Source organism: Orycteropus afer, unplaced genomic scaffold (assembly GCF_000298275.1).
Source record: "Orycteropus afer afer isolate SDZICR_OR568_19922 unplaced genomic scaffold, OryAfe1.0 scaffold00206, whole genome shotgun sequence".
In the NCBI taxonomy this organism is placed as follows: Eukaryota; Metazoa; Chordata; class Mammalia; order Tubulidentata; family Orycteropodidae; genus Orycteropus; species Orycteropus afer.
In genome coordinates, this window is record NW_006921793.1 from 4435775 (window position 1) to 4448904 (window position 13130).

Genomic DNA, 13130 nt, shown 5'->3' on the forward strand with positions numbered 1-13130 from the left:
TATAGTCAATGTCATGAGAGAAAGTGTATGGGAACTGCTGTATGGAAAGTGAATTTGCTCTGTAAACTTTCACCCAAATCACAATTAAAAAAAAAAAAAAAGAAGTACATAAGTTACAAACAAGCAGCACTTGTAAACTGATGGAACAACACATTTTTAATTTTAATGTTTCTACTGATGATTTACTCCTAAACTGATTCACAAGTCTACTGAACCCAAAAAGGGTGAAACTAGGCTTATAATGCTGTTAGTATGAGATCAGGGTCTAGGAAAAGGGTGTTATGTCATATGTAAGAAAAGAGGTAAGAGGTTTTGTTTGTATGTTTGCCTTTTTTTGGGAGGGGGGTTTAGTTAGCTTTGTGGAAAATGTATTATGGGTTAAAGTAGACATGGAAAGCTTCAGTGACACTAGGATTTGAGAGATAGGGTGTGGTAGTTAAGTTTGTGTGCCAACTTGGCTAGGCCTGGTTGAGTGGCTGGGCAGATAGATGTGTAGTATTCCCCGTAATGAGACTGGTAATCAACTCCATGGTGGAATTTACTGTAAGCAGCTGAGTAGCTGCCTTAGGGATGTGGTCTGCTTCCCATATATAAGCAGAAGCCTTGGGGAATGGTCTCTAGCCTAAGGCATGTTTGGACCCTGCACACAGCCATGTTGTTGTTCAGCAGCCTGAATTCTTCCAACCTTGGGACTTTCAATGGACTTGAATTAATAGCCTGCCGTGTGGTTTGGTAACATCAGGACTGTGCCATTTTATGTGTTGACCTTGGGCTTGTCAGCCTCAGCAACCAGTAGCTGCTTGAGTGAAGAGATGCCTCTATCTTCAGTGAGCTGGGAGCAAGAGGCAGAGCTGAAGCCCAAAGTCAAGGGGCTTTCACACAGCCCCTAGAGCCTGGCACTTTGAACTAGGACTTCTAGCCTCCCAAACTGTAAGAGAATAAACTCCTGTTTGTTCAAGCCATCCCACTGTGGTATATTTCTGTCAGAGTGGCACTAGGTAACCAGAACAGAGGGCAATGTAGGAAAAAGGCTAAAACCTGAGCAAAGGAGAGTAGAGGCAGGAGGGCATAAGACATTTATGAGAGGATGTGCAGAGCACTGTGGCCAGGGCTGAGGACCAGGCTTTCAGACTTACAGGGAAGATGGTTGGTATTCGGTGAAAACAGATCTCAGGTGCCAGGACAGGTAAATGAGCTGAGCAAGAAGTCACTTGGCAATTGGAAAACCATGCTTAAAGACCTACATCTTTGGGAATGATTACAGATGACTGCAATGTACGGGCTCTGAGATGAGACCACAAGCAGGGCAGCTGTTTTTCAGGTCATTGTAGTGATTTAGATATGAGGAAGTAAAAGTGCTTAGCCTGAGAAAATGAAATAAGTAGGTAATAAAAGAACTGACTCTCTTTCCCTTCCACCTTCCCCTAAAGCCTCCTTTGAATGTTCCTAACTTCTGTCAATGCCACTGCTCTTATCCCGGTTTTCCAGGCTTGGAATATCATTGTTGGTTGGAGATTCTTCTCTCCCTGCCCCTCAGTTTAAAATCCAATTGCTGAAGTCTTGTCAATAGATAGTCCCTTATATTACTCTCTCAAATTGCCCTATTCCAGACTCTCACTAGCTCAGGGGAGGAAGAGGCAGTAGCTCCCCTGTGTCTTGAATCTGTCTCTTGAAGTCCTATCTTAAAGTCAAAATCTTCAAGAGTGCCCTGTTAGCACCTTTAGAATAAGAGCTAAACTCCTCAGCCAGGCATTCAAACCTTGGCACGTATTGACATTTGGGGCAGGATAATTCTTTGTTGTTGGGACTGCTTGTGCATGGTAGATGTTTACAGCAACTCTGGCCTACACTTGAGATGCCAGTGGCTCCCCCTCACCCTCATTGTGTGACAACCAAAATGTCCCCAGACATTGTCAAATGTTCCCTGGCAGGCATAATTCTCCCTGGTTATGAACCAGTGATCTAGAGACTGGTCCACCTAACCTTCCCTAAGTGACCATCATCGCTTCCTTTCACCTATACTTTTAGACTAACTAACCAAGCCCACTGGTCCCCAACCATGCTCTGATTTCCTCTTTGAATGTCTTTGTTCCACTTAAAATACTCCCCTTTCCTCACTGTCATTTTTTTTTTTAAGGTGTTATATACCAATACCTGGCTACTATTTAAGGGCCAACAGAAATGACACCATTTCCTCCCATATTCCTCCTTGATTCCTTCTCTTTGTACTCCTTGACTCCAACTGGAAGCTAATTTTGAGGTTGCATAGTACATTATCATCACTTTTCCCATTGCTGGCACATCAAACATCACTTTCTATCTTGTGTTAGAGTGGATACACCTCACATCTCTGCTACTAGGTAGCTGGTACCCTGTCTGATTCATACTTATCACCTCCACAATGCTTAACACAGTTATTTCTGCACACTAAGGGCACACTAGGAACTCATCAAATGAAAGTATAAGTGAATATGTGGCTGTTATAATTTGGGAAACATTTTCAGTCAGTATGAGTGGAATAGAAGTATTGGGAAAACCTTCTACTCTTGATGGCTTGGAAAAGCTTGCTTCCTTTTGTTATAGTCATATACCTGCCTAGAGCAGAAGAGACAGCTTATAAGTAAAGCTTGGTAACCGCAGAGTCTTTGATGCTGTAAGGTGTTGAACCCCAGGGAACTGAAGAATGGGGAGAACAAAGCTATAAATTGCATAAGAAAAATAATCTAGTAATTGAGTTATTCAATGTATACAGGCATACATCATTTTATTGTGTTTTGCTTTATTGTGCTTTGCAGATATTGTGCTTTTTACAAGTTGAAGGTTTGTGGCAGCCCTACATCAAGCAAGTCTATCAGTGCCATTTTTCCAACAGCATGTGCTTATTTTGTGTCTCTGTGTCACATTTGGGTAATTCTCAAAATATTTCAAACTTTTCACAATGCTATTTCATACACTATTGTTGTTGTTGTGTGCCATCAAGTCAGACCTGACTCATAGCGATGCCTCCTTGGGTTTCTGAGGCAGTATCACTACAGAAGTAGATTGCCCCATCTTCAATACCTAGACTACAGTAATGTGTAAACATAACTTTTATATGCACTGGAAAATCAAAAAAACTGTGTGGCTTACTTTATTGCAGTATTTGGTTTATGCAGTGGTATGGAACCAAACCTGCAATATCTGAAGTATGCCTGTATTGTTTTCTGTGCCCAAGCATAGCCAAAGCAAGACAAGTTTGTTGTGATGCAGGTCAAATTGTATGAGGTGTGGTGTTGCTTTTTTTTTTTTTTTTTTGCTTTATTCCTTGGAGCTTTACTCCTCCCTTTAAAATTTATCTTGTATTTCTCTTTCCCACACTCTCTCATTCCAATGTTCCCATGAATCTTCCTCCTCCTCTTCTCCCTCCAGACCCTACCTTATGAAAATTTGCCAATTTATCTCTTCATTGGAAAGCAATCTCCAAACGTTATAGGTTAACAGACCCTTACTGTGTTCAAGGTTCTAAGATTACACCTAAGTTAAGTGATTCAGTAGAAGAACTCACAGGACTCAGCATATAGGCATACCAATGGCTATGATTTATTACAACAACAACCACAGAAATAAAAATAAAAAGCAAAATCACAAAAGAGAAAAGTGAATGGGTCAAAGTCTAGAGGAAAGCAGGTTCCAGCTTCCAAGAGTACCCTCACCTTAGAGTCACATACCAAAACTCAACCCAACCCACTGCCACTGAGTTGATTCTGACGCACAGTGATCCTAAAGGACAAAAGAGAACTGCCCCACAGGGTTTCCAAGCCTGTAAATCTTTGTGGAAACAAACTGCCACCTTTCTCTCATGGAGCAGCTTGGGGGTTCAAACCATCAACCTTTTGCTTAGCAGCCAAATGCTTTAACCACAATGCCACCAGAGCTCCTTGGAGTCATAGTGAACATGTTTAGTTCCTCCTGCACTGAACTATAACAACACATGTGAAGTTTTGTCTACTAGAGAAGCTCACTTGAGTGTAGGAGTCTAAAGTTTCTATTGGGAGTCAAGTCACATAGGCCGCTTCTGGTACATAGCACATACCAATGTTCCAGACTCCCAGAAGTAAACCAAGTATTCAGCATAAGCCGTGTTGTGTGCACAAACATTTAGGTTCAGTGAGCCATTCTTACCTATTCTGGCAATGGTGGGAACCTTCCCAAAATCTGGGTTCCCAGATGCCAGTCAAGGACTAAACTGGCAAACAGGCCTTTTTAAAGATAGCAATCTCAGGCCTGCTATGTTAATATTTTTTCCATACACTTATAATGGGAGCTCTGGTAGCTGCATGTTGCCTAAGGCATTTGACTGCTAACCAGAAGGCTGACGGTTCAAACCCACCAGTGCCACTGCTCAGAAGGAAGACTGGGTGATCTATTTCCATAGTGATACCACCTAGGAAATCCAAGGAGGGATCGCTATGAGTCGGATCCAACTTGATGGCAATGAGTTTGTTTTTTGGTTATGATGTATGTTTATAATTTTAACAAAACAAAAAACAAAAAAAACTTCTATTGAGTCAATTCCAACTCACAGAGACCCCCACTGGGTTTCCGAGGCAGCGCATCTTTACAGAAGTAGATTTCTCCATCTTCCTTCCATGGAGCAGCTGGTGGGTTTGAACTGCCAACCTTCTGGTGAGTAGTCAAGTGCCTTAGGCACTGCGCCACCAGACATCTTTAATTTTAACAAAGGTAGTGGTTAATTTAGGCTGTGGTTACTCTGGCCCCCTCAGATACTAGGCTTTAAAGCCTGGTAAAGGCTGGTGGTTCAAACCCACCAGCCACTCCTCAGAAGGAAGGTTGGGCAATCTACTTCCATAGTGATACCAGCTCGGAAACGCAAGGAGGGGTCACTATGAGTCAGGTCCAACTCCATGGCATATAACAACAGCAACATTCTTCAACTGGAAGTACTTTGGTAGGCCCATGAGCAGCCTCTTTATGATTTCTTCAATGTTCTATACAAATATAATTTTCTGTGGGGGCCATGATATGGAAAATTGGTAAGCATGACTCCCTGATAACTTGCTTAGTAAGGAAAGTTTGATTTGCCTCAGCGAACACTGGTTTTCATGGCTACTTGAAAAGTAACTCAAATGCCAGGGTTAAGATTATCTTCAATGTTGCACTGAAGAACTCACTGTCAATTTTCATTTATTTTGCTCAGAGTACTCTTCCAGTCTTCCCCAAAGGAAATGAAATCCAACTTAAGGTATTGAATATAGGAAATGATAACATGACTATATCATTTTCTGGAGAGAATGAGATACTTGGCGCAATGGCTCAAGTAAGTCGAATGAAATGTAACTTTCTTTTTTTGTTTTCTGACTTGATTTATAATAAGATTTGGAAAACTTGTTCTTCTTGGTCTTTGTATAAATCTCAAGCTCCGCCCACACACGAAACGTATCTTGATCTTATTTCATTTGCATGCTAGACTAGTGTGCCTCAAACTTTAATGGTTATAAGAATCACCTGGGGAGCTTGTTAAACTCCAGATTCTTAATTAGTAGTTCTAACATTCTGCACCTTTAACCAGTTCTCAGGTGAATGTTGCTGCTGGCCCATGGAACTACATTTTAAATAGCAAGGATCTAAGTCAGTGGTTCTCAACTGAGGGTGACTTTTTCCCCCAAGAAACACTTGGCAATCTCTGGAGACATTATTGTTGTCATGATGGGATTGTTCTATTGACATCTTGGATGCTGGTGAACATCCAACAATTCACAGGACAGACCACAACAAATAATTCTCCAGACTAAAATGTCAGTAGTGCCATGGTAAGGTTAAAAAGCCCTAATCCAGACCGTTGGTCAGGATCACTGGTACCTAGTGGCATCACTAGGAGAGTTTAAAACATTCTGATGCCTGAGTATCAACCTTGGAGATTTTGATCTAATAGTCTTATACCTGGTCAGCCAAGATTGAGAACCACTACCTTAGATCTTGCCAAACTTATAACCTTGAACTAAAAAATGAAAAACTTTGCCTCCTGGGGTATGGGGCAGCCCAGTATTGCTTTTCAACAGGCTGTTGCTTTTCTTTTAATGCTGGTCTTTGCCTCATGGTAGAAATAATTTCTACAGCATTTATCTTCATAAAATAATGATGCATGATGAAAAGCATAATTTCTGTGGTAATCCTAAAATACTTCATGACAGAGTCCATAATGGTAGGCAAGTGGCTTAAGTACAAAAATGCAAACCCCCAAAACATTTCTCGATGAGTTTTGAATGTTAAATACCATACCCTATAGTTCAGTTCCACATTACAGAACAAGAATCCAGAGAGACTTCTATGTTATTAACTATGACTCCTTTTCCCTCATCTGTAGACAGATGAATTTAGGACTTTTGATGTAGACAAACTGCCAAATATAAGTATTTCTTCTAATGGATCACAAGACACTCCAGTAACTCATACTTTTGAAGGGGGCCATCGCCACACCCTTCTCATATGGGCCCCCAACCAGTACCGAGTGGTAAGTAGTTGGGGAACTACAACTGACTTTTTACTATTTATGATATTGGTGACACAGCTTCTTAGTGGTGTGACTTTGTTTTACCCCTATGTATTATGAATTTAGATAATTGTTAGTTTCTTTCTTCTTCAATAATACAAAACATTTAATTTCCCAATGAAAGTTTGACTAATGAATGGAAAAGGAAAATATTAATTATAATTTCTACTGAGTGGAAGATTAGAGCAGTCTCTGAAAAACATATAGTGAGTATATCAGGTGAAAGCAATAAACATATATAAAATAAGACTTCATGACAAAATACAGAAATATAGATATGTCATAAAAGAGACTGTCAGCACATAAAGAAGCTATAAAAGTATAATTAACTAAGTGAAGGAGCTACAAGTATTCTGTAAGGTTGAATTTAAGTGAATATCTGCAGAAGTCCAATTAAAACTTTCTTGGGCATGTGTTTAATTAGGGAGGTGTTGAGTGATATCAAAAATTTTAGAGGCTCATGTTAATCTCAAGGAAGACCAGGGTTGAAGAAATAGAACTCTTCAAATGTAATCATTATGCCCTTAGCTCCCATGATAAATGTCAACCTCACTCTCCTTTTCAAAGTCTGAAATGTTAATCTGAATTTATTCTAATTAATTAGGTTTTGAAAATGTTTTTATACCTTCCCTTCTCTTAGGTAAAGGATGGCCTTAACAAGAAGCCAGAAAAAGGAGAAAATGGAATAAGGTATGTTTATTTCTTTAAAACTTAAAGGAGTATCTTATGGAAGTAATGCATACCCATAGAAAAGTCCAACTGTAAGAAATATGTAAAATGAAAGTATGTGCCATGAATGTAAGGCTGATTTAATAGTCAAAAACATCAATATAATCCACCATCTTGTACACTAAAGAGGAAAATCTACCTCTGCACATCAATTAATACAGAAAAGATGTTTGATAAAATTCAGCATCCATCCCAGTTACAAACTTGCAGTAAATTAGAAATAGGATGGAACTTCCTTACCCTGATAAAAACTCAAAAAAACTCACTGCCATCGAGTCAATTCTAACTCACAGAACCCCTTTTGGGTTTCTGAGGCAGTAAATCTTTACGGAAGTAGACTGCCCAGTCTTCCTTCCATGGACTGGCTGGGGGGTTTGAACCACCAGCCTTCTGGTTAGCAGTCAGATGCCTTAGGCAGTATGCCACCAGAGCTCCTTTACCCTGACAAAGGGCATCAAAAAAAAAAAAAAAAGCCCAACCCAACTTTGTCCTTCATGGGGAAGGTTTGAATGCTTTTCCCCAAATGTATAAAATATTTGGGCATTCATATTCATAGAATCAGGAGCAAAATAAGGTTGTCCACTCTCACTACTCCTACTTAGCGTCCATCCAGAAAACCTAGCCACTGAAATAAGACAAGAAAAAGAAGGAAAAAGAATTCAAATTGGAAAGGAAGAAATAAAGCTATCCATACTCACCTTTGACATGACTGTCCACATACAAAGTCCCAAAGATATATGAAAAAAGGCTCATAGAATCAATATGTGAGTTTAGAAAGGATAAAAGACCAACATTAAAAAAAAACTATCATATAGCTATACTAGCAATGAACAATGGGAAGTTAAAATTTAAAACCATACCATTTAAATTATTCCATAAAAATGAGATATTTAGGTATAAGTCTAATAAGCACATGAGTGCTGAAAATTAGAAAACATTTACAAAAGAAATCAAAAAAGAGCTAAATAAATTGAGAGACATATTGTGTTCACAGATTAGATGTGACATAGAGATACAAAGTGAGCACATGCTGCTGGAAAAATGGTGCCAATAGACTTGCTCAACTCAGGGTTGCCACAAACCTTCAATTTGTAAAAAATGCAGGATCTGTGAGGGTCATTGAAGTGAAGCACAATGAAAAGAGGTTTGCCTGTACATTGTTGGCAAATGCAAAATGGTACAGTCACTCTGGAAAACAGTTTGGCAGTTTCTTGTAGCATTAAACATACTTTTACCATATGACCAGCCACTCCACTGCTAGATACTTTCTGTGTTGTTGTTGTTGTTGTTATGTGTCGTTGAGTCAGACCCGACTTACAGTGACCCCTCCTTGGGTTTCTGAGGTCCATCACTGCCGAAGTTGATTGCCTAACCTTCCTTCCGAGGAGTGGTTGGAGGGTTTGAACTGCCAGCCTTCTGATTAGCAGTCAAGTGCCTTAGGTACTACTCTACCAGATACTTTCTGTAGTGACAGGCAAACTTATGTTCACAGAAAAACATGTACATGAATGTTTATAGAAGCTCTATTCATAATTGCCAAAGGTTGGAAATTACCCAAATGTCCTTCAATAGGTGAATGGATAAGCAGATTCTAGTACATCTAAAAAAGGAGCTCCAGTGGTTCAGTGATTAAATGCTCAACTGCTAACCAAAAGCTCAGAGGTTCAAACCCACCAGCCACTCCAGGGAGAAAGATGAGGCACTCTGCTTCCATAAAGATTTACAGCCTTGGAAACCCTATCCAGCAGTTCTACTCTGTTCTGCAAGGTTGCCATGAGTTGAAATCACTATGAGTTGGAATCAATGACAGCAAGTTTTCCATGTGCAATGCTGATTCTAAAAAATAAATCTATAAACAAGATTTACAATATTATATAAATATTATTCATAACATAATAAAAGTGCAATCAGTCTGAAGAGAAGGAAATGTAACTTTATGTCCTTGAAAATTTGTCCCTCAAATGAAAATGTTCTGAATGTCAAGATTAATTGGAATATCCGGTTATATGCCATAAATTTTTCAGTGGCCCACTGTCTTGATTGCTTTAATTTAATCAAGAATTATTTTATACACAGCTTAGTTTTTTCCCCCTGTAATTTCCCATTGCCTCCTATTGACAAAAACATTTACCTGATCACTAACATGACCAACTTCCTAATTATACTCTGATCCAAAGACTCTACTTTTCTCTCTGAAAATGAACTTTTTGGCATGTAACTGATGTGTTACAGAATAGAACTGTTCCATAGGGGGTTTTGTTTATTTTGTTCTAACTTTTTATTGTGATTTGAATGAAATTTTACAAAACAGATTTGCTTTACTTTCAACAGTTCATATACATTTTGTTTTGTGACACTGATAATAATCTCCACAATGTAACAGCTCTCTTTCCACTTCCTCCCCACAGTTACCCTTTCCCTGTGTCCTTCTTGCTTATACATTCCTGCCTCCCTGGTTTTCTTTGTCTGTCCATATCTATAATGATCTGTCCACAGTGCTCACCATCAGTATGGTCCTTTAGGCAAACAGCCCAACTGATTTCATGTGAAGTTTAGGCACAGGAACTTTGCAGAGACTGGAAGCCTTGGGACCTGATACTCATTCTTTTTGGGTATTCCAATTCTGAGTTGTATTCCAGCAGAAAGGGGTGCTTGGCTAATGTTATTCTAGGACCTGTGTACATAGGTCACCTTCTTAGATAATATCCTCAAAACTGTCTCTTACTGTTGGCTTGGCCTGTTTCTTCCTAACCAGTCCTTGGTGCTCCTTCCTGCATTAGGGTCCTGGAGGTAAAGGAAATCAATAGTCTTCCCTCCCTGTGCCCCCTGGCTGGGGGCTGTGTTTTAGGTTCAAGGCAATTTCTTCTTTTGGTCCTTCACTACTTCAGCTCTGAAACTTCTGAAGCAAGAAACTCAAAGTCATCACTGCCTTCTTGAAGGAGAAGGGAAATCAGTACCTATGTCAATCCCTACTTAATATTCAAAATATCACTGAACTAGTTAGCATTTACAAGAACTCAGAATAGCATTGGCAAATATAAACACCGTGCTTCATAAATTCTATTAGGTGTGTTCTCATGAGCAGGTGAGCAAGAGCAAACCTAGAGTTGCTGCCTGTATAATTCAGAAATCTTCTGCAAACCTCTTACGTTAGGAGTTCTGACAAGATGGCAGAATAGGCAGATAAGCTACAGAGACCCTTGCAACAAAGCAATGAGAAACCAATTGAAACTGATACAGAAGACAATCCTGGAACCAGAAGACGATCCTGGAACCCTGAACTTTGAAGGCAAGGGTAAAGAAGTGGATTAAATACCAGATAGTAGAAGAATATGAATTAAAACAGTAAGCAGGGAGACAAACAGAGCTGCGGACTGCCAGCTGTCCTGAGGGCACAGCCATTTTTTATTATTTTCCAGTAGCAACCTAAGAATGGGCTCTAGTCACTAAAGACTGTATGGGCAAGGACTGCATTGGTGCCTGACAACCAGAAAGGAAAATAGAAAAGAAGGAGACAAAGAGACCTGTGACTGCCAGTGGCCATCCTGAGGGTACAGCTGTTTTTAATACTCCCAAGCAGCAGGCACGACCATTCTAAATACATGCAAGTGGTGTTCTTACCTGGACAGGGACATAGGAGTGGCCTCTGCTTGTCAAGGACAGCATTGGTGACTGCACTGGAGGCTGACAACTGGAAAGTCATTAAACATAAATACATCACCACAGTGTCTTGGAGACAACAGACCATCACAATCCATACAAAGAAGCAAAATAAAATAGTAGAAATGAGAGACCAGGATACAAACCCAGAAGATAACACTGAGGAAGAAGCAGCACTGGAACTGCCTGATAAGGAATTCAAAAGAATTATATTTGGGTACCTTCAACAGATTGAGAAACAAATCAAAGAACATTGACAAGATTAAAGAAAACACTGATGAAATTAAGGAAAACACAGACAAAACTCTAGGACAATTTAAGAAAACAATATAAGAACAAATCAACAAACAAATAATTAGAAACAAAACAAAAACAACAAATTGAAATCCAGAAGATTAATACTAAGATTTCAGAAACATAACACGTTGAATGGGCAAAGGAGTAGAATCGAATCTGTGGAAGAAAGAATTGATGAGATTGAAGACAAATACCTCAATACTACTTTGTTAAGGAATCAGTCAGAAAAAAAGATCAAAACAAAATGTAGAAAGCCTAAGATTCATGTGAGATACCATCAAGAAGAATAACCTACATGTAATTGGAATTACAGAACAGGAAAGACATATAGAACCACAGAGAAAATTGACAAAGATTTGTTGGAAAAGAATTTCCCTAATATGATAAAAGATGAGAATATATCCATTCAAGAAAGTCAACAAAGTGCAAACAGGATAGGCCCCAAAAGAAAATCACTAAGACATATTACAGTCAAACTCACCAAAAACCAAAGACAAAGAAACAATCCTGAAAGCAGCTCAGGAAAAATTAAAAGTTACCTATAAAGGGCAACCAATAAGACAAAGCTCTGATTTCTTGGCAGAAGCCATGCAGGGAAGAAGGCAATAGGACGATAAATATGAAACCCTAAAAGAAAAAAATCTCCAACCAAGAATTATAAACCGAGCAAAACTGTCCCCCAAATATAAGGGTGGAATTAGGAGACTTCCAGATAAGCAGAAATTAAGGGTATTTGTTACAGCCAGACCAAGCTTACAGGAAATGCTACATGGAGTCCTTCAGACAGAGAACCAACAACAGAAAACAACTGATGAATAACACACATGATGACATAACCCCAAAATCAACCTAGTTAAAGAGGTATCCAAAGTAATATAAGTTTACAAGACTTTAAACAGGGAACCAGAGACATCAATTGGTAGATGAGGACAACTACAAACCAAACAGAGGGAATAAATAGTGTATAGAACTTCTAAATGGTGAGCAAGTCAAGACAATTGCAAGATAGAACAGACTGTTTTAAACTTGGGAAGAAAATAATCACAGGGTAACCTCAAAGAAAAATAATAAACCTTAGCATCAAAATACAAAAGAGGCCAAGTGCAAATATGAAAACAATAGCAACGAAGGAAGTAATAACACGATTCATAAACAAAGTGAGCTCAGCACAGAAAATTATGTGTAACAAAGAGATGAGCAACACTATGAAAAAAACACATAACAAAATGAAATCTATAAATTAATACTTTTTGATAATTACAGTGAATATCAAAGGATTGAATGTACCACTCAAGAGATGGAGAGCTGCAGACTGGATAAGAAAACATGACTCATCAATATGCTGTCTGTAAGAGATCATCTTAGAAACAAAGATAAAAATAGACTAAAAATTAAAGTTTGGAAAAAGATATATCAAGCAATTGCCCATCAAAAAAGGGAAGGAGTGGTAATATTAATTTCTGATAAAATAGACTTTATGACAAAAACCACCATAAGAGACAAGGACATTATATAATGGTTAAAGGATCAATTAAACAGGAGGTCATAATCATAATAAATACTTATGCACCCAATGAAAGAGACCCAAAATACATAAATCAGACTTTAACAGAATTGAAAAGACAAATAGATGACTCCATAAAAAAAAAAGTCCTGGCCCAGATGGTTTCACTGGAGGATTCTACCAAACATTCAGAGAAAAGCTGACAGCAATCCTACTCAAACTATTCCACAACATAGAAAAGGATGTGCAAAAACGCCAAGGAGGCCACATGTTCTGACCTCCTCTAATCTCACAAGAGGAAGACAGGATTACCAGCAGTAACCCAAGGCCTATTACTGCAAGGCCAAACATGCTGCCTCCCTCCAGCCCTTTCACCAACCATTCCTCCCA

General features: G+C 39.0%; 1 protein-coding gene across 1 annotated transcript in view; it reads left to right on the forward strand.

Moving 5' to 3' along the window:
• SLC15A1 (solute carrier family 15 member 1) overlaps positions 1-13130 on the forward strand; it is a 62119-nt gene that overhangs the window by 39891 nt on the left and 9098 nt on the right. Inside the window, 3 exon segments of the mRNA XM_007948172.1 lie at positions 5198-5317; positions 6365-6511; positions 7191-7240. Coding sequence (XP_007946363.1) covers positions 5198-5317; positions 6365-6511; positions 7191-7240 — 317 coding nt within the window.